This window comes from Gigantopelta aegis, unplaced genomic scaffold (assembly GCF_016097555.1).
Source record: "Gigantopelta aegis isolate Gae_Host unplaced genomic scaffold, Gae_host_genome ctg5559_pilon_pilon, whole genome shotgun sequence".
NCBI classification, from domain to species: Eukaryota; Metazoa; Mollusca; class Gastropoda; order Neomphalida; family Peltospiridae; genus Gigantopelta; species Gigantopelta aegis.
Window position 1 is genome coordinate 997 of NW_024534489.1, and position 10,187 is coordinate 11,183.

Below are 10,187 nucleotides of genomic sequence, written 5' to 3' on the forward strand. Positions count from 1 at the left end.
TTGTTTATCATGCCTATATCTTAGACCACGCGCCACCTATAGTGACAGTAATGGGTCATGTTGATCACGGCAAGACAACTTTACTGGATAACCTTCGAAGTACATCTGTAGCCTCAAGAGAGGCAGGTGGTATTACACAACACATTGGAGCTTTCTCAGGTAAATTAAGAACATCCAAGTTATTAAGACAAGTTATTAAGAATGTATCTACTTAGTTCCTTTTGGGAAGCGGAGAACCATTACACATTTCTGGATACTCCGGACATGCTGCATTTTCTGCTATGCGTTCACGTGGTGCTAATGTAACTGATATCGTAGTCCTTGTAGTAGCTGCTGATGATGGTGTAATGCCACAGACAGTGGAGTGTATTTAAAATGGCTCAGGAAGAACAAGGTAAGTATGTATATATCTTGTTAGTACATCCTTGTGTATCTCTCTCTTTAGTTCCTATTGTAGTTTGCCATTAATAAATGTGATAAACACAGCAGTAATGTAGTAAGAAGAGAGATGAGGAGAGAAGGGAGGGGGAGATAATACTTTTCACACCCTTTCTCTCTTTAGTCTAAAGTCAAGCACCAATTGCTACAATATGGCATACACTTAGAGGAATTTGGAGGCGAAGTACAAGCAGCTGAAATCTCCGCCCTCACTGGTAGCGGATTAGATACATTAGAAGAGGCTATTATTGTTGTTAGCTGAATTGAATGAAATCCAAGCAGATCCATTGGACCAGTCGAAGGAGTTATACTGGAAGCAGAAATGATAAAGGATTAGGGTGAGTGAATAAATGAGGGGTTAAAAATATCTTTCTTTTTAATAGGAACTATTGCGACTGTGCTAGTTTTACATGGTCTCTCTAAAAAATGGGTGTGTCCTTGTTGCTGGAGAGGCATGGGTAAAGTTAGAACCATGATGAATTGGAGTGGTCAAATAATGAAACAAGCCCCACCCTCTATCCCTGTACTCACAGCAGGGATGGCGGGAACTACCATAGTTGGAGAGAAGTGTCTACAAGTGAGTTTCAATAATTGCTTATTTAAGGAAATTTATAGTTCTGTGTATCAAGGTCAAAGGAGAGTCTCGAGCTAATGAAGTTATTCAATATCGACTGATCTTCAAACGGAAATATCAAATATTACAAGAAAAAAAGAGGAAACAAAAGCAGCTGGACAGAGAGGAGGGCATCCAAGTTGTCCCTCTTATTGTAAAAGGTGACGTGAGTGATCTGTAAGGCACTTGTAGAAGTTATCAATTCTTGTCAACCAAAACACTTCAACTTGAAGTTATTCAGTTTGGTGTAGGAAATATCACAGAAAGTGAAGTAGAGATAGCAAGTTTCTGTTGGAGTAAAACAATCTATTGATATATTTTTTTATGTAACAGTTCTGATTGTCAGGTGTCATATTAGCATTTAATGTCCTGCTAATAAATTAACTACAAAACTTGCTGAGCAAAAGAAGTGGACATACTCTCTCATAATGTGATCTACAAACTACTAGAAAAAATAAAAGTACGAAAAAGACTTATCTTAAGCCATTCATTTTATCTTACAGGATTGGCTTAAAAAATCAACTTCCTTTTGTTAAAGAAGAGGAAATTATTGGAAAGCTGTTGTTCTCAGAGTATTCAAATTACGTGGAGCTAAAGCCTCTGTTGGTGTTGTCGTGTTAAAAAAGGACAGCTGTGTACGAGATGCTATTTATCAATTGTGGCGAAATGAGGAGTTGATCCATGAAGGTACACTAGTTGGAATGAAACGAGAAAAGAGACATTAGTATGGCAGAAAAGAAACAGAATGTGGACTAAGTTTCAGTAAAGATCCTGGTTGGGAAGAAGGAGATAAAATAGTATGTCTACGTAAAAAGATGTACCACACCATTAGAAATGGGACATTGGATTCTAATGAAATATTATTATTAGAGTTTAAAATAAATACAGTATTTATTTATTTATTATTTTATTTATAATATTAATAAAATTAATATTATTAATAAGTGAAACTAGTGCCTCATTTTGTACATACCATCATGATTGATATATATCAACTGTCATGAGTTACTTTTTCCTCACTATCTCTCATTGAAGAATGAGTCAAAGATTCTTTACTAGTTTAATACTGCCTCTGTTCTACTAATATCGTCATTAACATGTACATGTAAATCATCTAACTGGTCTATAACTTAAAGTGTTATTAACAACAAATATTATTTAGCTACTCACATCTATTTGATGGAGCCATCCCCTTGCTCTCTCCTCCATTAATTTTAATAGCTTTAGTTTTGCATTTTTGAAACGATAAGCTATAAATTCTTCTTCCAATGCTTCTTTCTCAATTTGACTTTGTCTCACGTTCACGATGGAGGACATCAATCACTTCTTGTTGTGATGCTAACCTCCCTTGAAGGAAGAACCTCTTGTCGCAGTCTCTCCATTACGCACACCTGCTCACAGTGAGCCACAATTGACATGGCCCTCCTGTTTGCCATAGTAAACAGCTTAATACCAAAAACCAACTCACTAGCTAACCAGTTTTTTGATATGATCAGTCATGGCTTCCAGAGATTTTAGTGAACCTGCAGTCTGAGCTGATATAATGAAGTATAAAGTTATTCAATATTGTAGGAGCTTACTAGAGTATGGTGGTACATACACCATAAGTGTACTGTTCTCCCAATAGTCTGCGTGCATTCTGAGGGAGAGATGGACAAAAAAATGGCTGGAGTAACAGACTAAATACCAATGGTACTTATATCTAGCTGTTATAATAGGATCATCATTAAATCCATGATGAGAGAAGAATTTTTCTGCTTTGTGGTCAGCAAATGTCAATACTACATCATATTGACCCACAATAGCTGGGTCTTTGCTAGACGGAGGAGATATCCCCCAACACCAAGTCCTCTCCAACGATGACGAACAGCTAATAGAAGTACTTGAACTGACGACTCACCTGGTTTACTACAAATGGACAGATGTATAGATTAATGGACATATAGGAACAGATACACACCATACCTTGATAACCTCATAAATGTAATAGAACCGACCAACCTATCTTCTATTCCAATTGAAGCAAAATCTAATGGATCCATGTTCCTTCTCTCTTTCGAACTCGAGTCAAAAATCTGTCTCGTTCTTTGTCATAAGTTTTCACTTCTTCACTCTCCTCCTCTTCCTCACCCCTATAATAAAGAAATAATTAATAGGTCCATACAAATTAATTACTTACTTGTCATCATCCTCACTATCACTGTAAAGATCAGCATAGGATCACAATAATCCTCTTCATTATCCTCTGGTAGCTCCGCCTTCCTTGACTCCACCCCTATTTCATTATCCTCTGTTTCTACAGGCTCTTTGTGATTCGTTAATGTTGTAGGCGACCATGTTGCTTTCTATATTCTAATACAGCTGATAAAAATAATTTTATATCATTATGATTAATAACTATGGGGCATACCCTTTTCAGTAGCCAATACAAATATTGTACGTGAGGGTTTTGTTAAACTCCCATAAATTGCCTCTAGTTCCATGTCTGGTAAAGCAGCTGAATAGAGAGCTGCCATGGAGTGAAAGAGGTCACGTGATCGATGGATGGGGAGACACTACGGACAGGACTCCGGACATTAGAACCCTCTCTTTTCTCTCTTACTTCTTCATCATCATGACCTTTTAAACGACGAAAATTTACCAGTAAGACATTAGCAGAAATTTTTTCTCTCCATCACAGGAGGAGAAAGCAGTAGATTCACTCAATACTTCCACCATCACCTCCCTCCAATCAGCTGTCTAGCTTAGTGGGTGTGGGCTCAATGCCCCACCCTCTCCCTCTGCAACCTATAGTCTAGCGAGCTAGAATACTGCAAACATTGTATTATTTTTATAGATCCTGTCCAACTGGCTGATGCTTCAACATAACTAGAATGAAATGTAGCTGTGGTAGAGTGTGGTTGGTATATCCTAAACTCCATGTTTGTCTCTTAACTTCATTGATGTTAGTTGGTGCTGCAGTAACTGTCTTTCTATTGTATCCATCTCTACTGGCTCAGCAAGTACAAGAAGTAAGTCTTTAAAATGGCTGTTTTCTTGATTTTTCTCTTCAGAAAGTGACTATAGTACCTGGTCATCTCCCTTTTGAACAATTTCAACATCCCCAGTGTACCAATATATAAAGATATATATTTTTATAATTTAACTAATGCTAAAGAATTTTGCAGACGGTGCACGTCCAAGAGTTGAAGAAGTCGGTCCATATTTCTTTCAGGTAAAAAGATGCTCTTTAAGTTACAGTATTATTGTAACTTAAAGAGTATCTTTTTGGGACTATTATAGGACTATAATTAGTCTTATATAATAACTTGTGATTTGTCTAACTATCTACCTTAACTAAATATAGTAACAAAAAGTTATAAAAAAGTTTAAAGAATTTAAAATGTAATATACTACATATTATAGTAAGTGTCTATAGTACCAGTAATGTTTGAACTTTATTCCCGAATACTAAATGTATTAATGTCTTATGAAGTATAGTTTTACAAGCAGCCCTAGACCACAGTACCTTGACCTTGACATACCTGATATAGGGATCTTGTAGATTAAATAACCTGTTATTGCCAATGCAATAACAATCTCTCTGATTGGTCTCAAAAATGGAGAGTGTTTCTTATTTGTATTGTAGCTGTTCTAAATAGACCCATACTATCAACTCTCCTGTGGACAGAAAAAGACATGGGTGTATTTGAAATGGCTGATTTATATTAATAAATGACGATTACTAGTTTTCATTGCAGTCACAGAACATAATGTTGACATTTATTCCCATAACTTAGTTTCTTCCTACTGGCCACCAATATTTTAAATTGGTATGTTGTACTCCCTATTTATCCATTTTATAGCATTATGTATCCATTTATTCCCTCTATTTATCTATTTCAGGGAGTTATGCATCCATTGTAACAAACAAAAGATTTACTTGTATCAAAACACTTGTTTCAATATTATTATAATAATTGTTTAGGTTCATTTAAATAGAATTACTTCAGTTTAAATTATTATTAATTTAATTTTATCAATTGTAAATTTTTAATTTTCCTTTTGTTAGTTCACTGACAAAATATTTTAACAAAACTTTCGGATTCTTTTCCTAAAAAGATCTGAAAGGTTTCTCCTATAAACAATATTAGATATGACATGGTCAGTTAATGTATGTATGCAATAATAAGTTAACTGACTCTCTGACATCTCTCATAGAAAGATAACATAAGTAACAGACAAGGATTGACTAGACACTGGAGAGTTCCCTTGGCTGATAAACACACACACACACACTACACTCTTTCTCTCTCACTATTTCCACATTTTCTTCCTCTTCTTTGGATTCTATAGAATGAACAGGTTCTATGAAGAATTTCTTATAGTCATCTTTAAGTAGTCCATGAATTATCCAACTAGATAGCTGTTTATATAGGACATCATAACATGTATACTGGAGACTAAATATAATGACAATATGATATGTAATATTGAGTAATATCTGTTTATGTATCCATAGATTACATCTAGTTTGTTTGTTCATTCATCCATTCACTGTTCAATTGTTTCATTTTGATGTTTTAATACCAACTAACTAATACAATATATTAACACTATATAAATTACCTTATATATTAATATATTATGTTTAATAGTAGTATCTAATGATAGTAGGAGAAAATGATATTATAAAATGAGAGAAAAGAGTTAAAATAAATGAATGGATATATGGACAAACAATGGATGGAATGGATAAATTGGACAGAGGGATTAATGAACTAATGGATATATAGAATGATAATGGATAAATAGATGATATTTATGGACAGAAAATGATAATATATAACCTCTTCAAATTTATACTGAACATGTGATAATGGTAAATGACAATTGTTTGTTATGTTCCAGTAAATATTAAGGTTCACAGATCATAGGACATCAAGTAGTATACACTACATTTAAACATGTATTATTTTTATATGTACATGTTAATGTTACATGTACCTGTTTATTAATATCAACTAATCTCTGATGATATAGACCTAGTACTTGATTTAATCCAATAGTCAGTACTGGTATATAAGACCCCCCTACATTTATTGTATATGATATTGAAGTGTGTCTGTTGTATGTTCAAGAGAGAACTATTCACTTGTTCAAGATCATCAGTTACTGGACATCACTTTGAATAGCTACATAATGTAGATATATGTCACAGTAATATTAGAAGGACAAACTTACATTTAGTCAAGAGAAAACATGTTATAGACTTTAATTGATGTTGTAACAATAGGTCATGTTTGTAGACAATATGATGAAACTTACCTTCATCATGTTATATCTGAATAACTCACTAGAGTTCAAACTGACTGGATATCTGAAGTAGAAAAAAAACAATTGTTGTTATTTCCTGTAAATATCAAGTTCACAGGTCATAGGACATTGAGTAGTATGTTTTTCAAACTAACTGGAGGATGAAAATGTTCCATTGTTAATGATAACTACCTGTAACTAATAGTTTTCATTATTACATGACTAGAACAGACATCATATGAACTATTGATATAATATTCCTTTGTCTCCTCCTCTTCGTTCAGTCTGTAGTTTGTTTTAATAATAAAACACCACACTTACCGCCATCTTTACTAGCGGGTTTGCATTTTTCCATAGTTACAGCCCCACCCATTAAAGTAGCAGCTGGAGAGCCAGCAGCTGTCGGTGAGAAAAAGTTTGCTGCTTAAGTCTTTACTGCTTTAAGTCTTCTTTACTAGAAACTACTAATGATAGAAGATAACTAATTAGCAAAACTGCTAACTACTAGATACAGTCTACTACTGTTAATAAAAACTAAGTTTATTTAGTAGTAAGTTAATAGTTGTAATGTTATCAAGAAATCATCTGATGTTGTATGGATCAGTACTTTAATGGAATTGTTAAAAGTGAGTGTATTATTAAATAGAACGTGTTATTAAATATAACAACTTGTTAAGTGAATTTTGTGTGTAGGAAATAAGTTTTTAAGTGATTTGACAAATTAATTGGCTTTATTAATGGATTTTTTATTAGCAGTAGTATTAGTGGTATTAGACGTAGCGATAATATTTAATTTTATATAGCTACTAACTAGAGGACTATTAATGTACAATTTAGTCTAGTTTGTTTGTTATAATGTATTTGTAAATATTAGAAATAACAATATTAAAGCTTTTATTATTAATTAATGTAGGCGTGGTCAATTGTCAAGTAGAGAAGTTGAGTTTTTCTATAGAAGAAGTGAATTAAAAAATTGTTAACTTTTTTAGAAGACAAAGACTGGAAACTAAAGTATTTAATTAATAATTGACTTATTGGAATTTAAAATAATTTATTTTTATATAAAAAATACCAACAATAGTACAAAAATAACTAATAATTATTAACGGAGTTATATACCATTAACATACAATATCTTCAAACTATTATTATTAACAACAACATTTTGTAATTGTTGTATACCAAATTTAGTAATATTAGTACAGTTATAGAGATATAGTACTTGTAATGTATTATTATTATTAATTAAATGAGAGAAATGTGGTATATCATTATCAGTAATGTTAGGATCATTAAACAAGACTAATTCCTTGATTATTGTATTATTGTTAGAGCTGTTGTTAGTAATTGGTAGCGTAAGTATTTGGTAAGAGAGTGTGAGGAGTAAAGACGTAGTTCCTCTATTTTGTTATAAGTTATTACTTGTAATAGTTGACTGATACAGTTACTATCAAATGAGTGTTCCCTATATAAAGTCTCCACACTTTACATTCATTAATATCAGTTAATACTGTTAGTAAACTTTGAGGAGATAATGTTTTGAGATCAATCCACCATGGTTGTATGTTGTTGTCTCTTTAATTGATGTATCACTTCTTTACATTCTGCCACAGTACATGAAGTAAGTATAACTCTATCACTAGTCCACTTAACACTTCCAGTGTCTCCTATAATAAAATATAGTTACTATATAATATTTTACAAACACAACAATAGTTATACACACACTATAACATGCTCAAATACGCTTGTCAAGGCCTAACGAAGAAGATGACGCCATTACTATAACAACGATATACGGAGATGAACGGATTCTACAAAAACGGAGTTAAATTTACTGAGTGTTATACTAATAATTTACTGTATTAGATGATCTGAGCTAAGATGGGGACATAACTATCTACTATTGAGACGAACACACAAGATAATGAACTGTCATATAGCTGTCACTAAGGATGACTCAATCATGTCACTAATCAAGATGATTCACAATTAAGAAACAACACTCAAGGATGAATTATCATGATGTCTGGTAATAAGTTTTGTTTTGACATGTCTTTTGTGTGTTTATATCAACTGATTGACATTTCTCTTTTCCTTTACAAATAAACATTATATTTAGTGTTGTGATATTATATTGTAATGTAAGTTATGTCATCTATAATGTACTTTAATATTTTTGAAAAATATATAATTTATTGGAAACAATCTTATCAACATTGAAGCTGCAGTGACATCATTTCTCTGTCAGCTAATGAACAGTTAACTCAAAGATATCATAACAGTATTTTTCATATCAGTTCAAGTTTACTATTCTTCTGGTAGTTAGTCTTTTCTCCCTTTTCTTTGCTTTCTTATCTTATCATCATACATGATAGTACATGTATACATATAACTGAAAATATTGGTGAGGAATTAATTTGATCATGTTAGTGATTATTGTAGTCTACAACTTCTACACTTATTTTAACATAATACATTATAAGCTTTAAATTTTATTCTCTCCAATATTTCCACTATATTACATGTACTATACATCATGTCAGTACATGTATGGACATAGTTCATAATATTATTCACTACATAGTATCATATATGGGTATATTCCTTATATGAAGTAAAGTTCAGCAGTCAATGTTTGTGTCTACTAGAACAAAGGTGACAAATAGTCTTCAAATTATATACTCAATTCTTCCCATCCTGTGAACATCTTTTATAAACCAGTGGTAGTCCTAGTTACTGCATGATGTCAACAATAATTATTCCTGTATTATTTGATATATATATTTTTACTTCTTGATCTCTAATGATCATGTGACTTATTGTTACCGTAAATGTCAAAATTTTCGCGGCTCAAACTTTCTCGCGTAAAATTTTCACAAACTCATAATTTCACGTTTTGTGTCAACCGCGAAAAATTTGACTTCGCGAATATTTAGATATTCGATATCCTCAGTTCTCTTGAACAGTACCTGACTGCAGCAGGCACGCCATGTCTAACAGCATAAAGAGCAATCTTTGCTCTCGATTCTTCAGAATACTTTGGTATGCTCCACGTTTATTAGACTTCTTTTTTTTGAGTTCTTACTTCCTCATTTGCTCTCTCAATAGCTGTTGAAGATATATTAGAAGAAAGCGAGCCTCTTGAGTGGGAGAGATCATCGTTTGTTGTATCCAATCTTTTCATGTATCGAAGCAAGACATCTTAGCACGTGGTGAAATATTAGTGTGCCATAAAATTTAGATGCTCTAATTATTCGCGAGTCTAATTTTCGCAATGTCACTCAACCGTGAAAATATAACTACCGCGAAAATTTTGACATTTATGGTATTTTATTGGTGTGTCAATTAATAGTAGGGTCATATACAACTATACTAGTATATATTATATAGCACTAAATAGATGAGGTACAGGAATCTGCCTTCATTTGCATTTTATGAATTGACATTTAAAAATTATACTAACCCAATCATACAATGTAGTTGATATCCTAATTTCCACATTCTACATTATACTCAAGCTCTGAAAGTATCTTGAAGTAAACAATAACTTGGACTACATTAATTGGTACATGGTGTAAGTACTATTATGACAGATATGTCATAGAGATCTATTATAGATTAGTGAGAAATATTTGATAGTTGAATTTTTATGTTACTGAGTCATCAATGATGAATCCCTTACTCATTCTTACTCAATATTGACAACAGGTAGTGATGATGATGAAAGCAACTAATGAAATAGACTTGATGTAATAAATTTCACATACAGTTGTTGTATGTGAAATTAATGAGTTAATCATATGTTATAAGAGTGTGCTACAAACCACTACATACTGTA

The 10,187-nt window shown here is 32.5% G+C and overlaps 1 protein-coding gene across 1 annotated transcript; it reads left to right on the top strand.

Annotated features, from left to right (window-relative positions):
- Positions 1-281: 281 nt before the first annotated feature.
- Positions 282-1,848, top strand: LOC121366403 (translation initiation factor IF-2-like; the record flags this gene model as incomplete). The annotated part of the gene is made up of 5 exons (XM_041490868.1): positions 282-359; positions 563-653; positions 822-1,005; positions 1,244-1,347; positions 1,796-1,848. Coding segments are annotated over exons 1-5 (510 nt in total), but the record flags the coding sequence as incomplete, so codon positions are not given.
- Between the last annotated feature and the right edge of the window lie 8,339 nt (positions 1,849-10,187).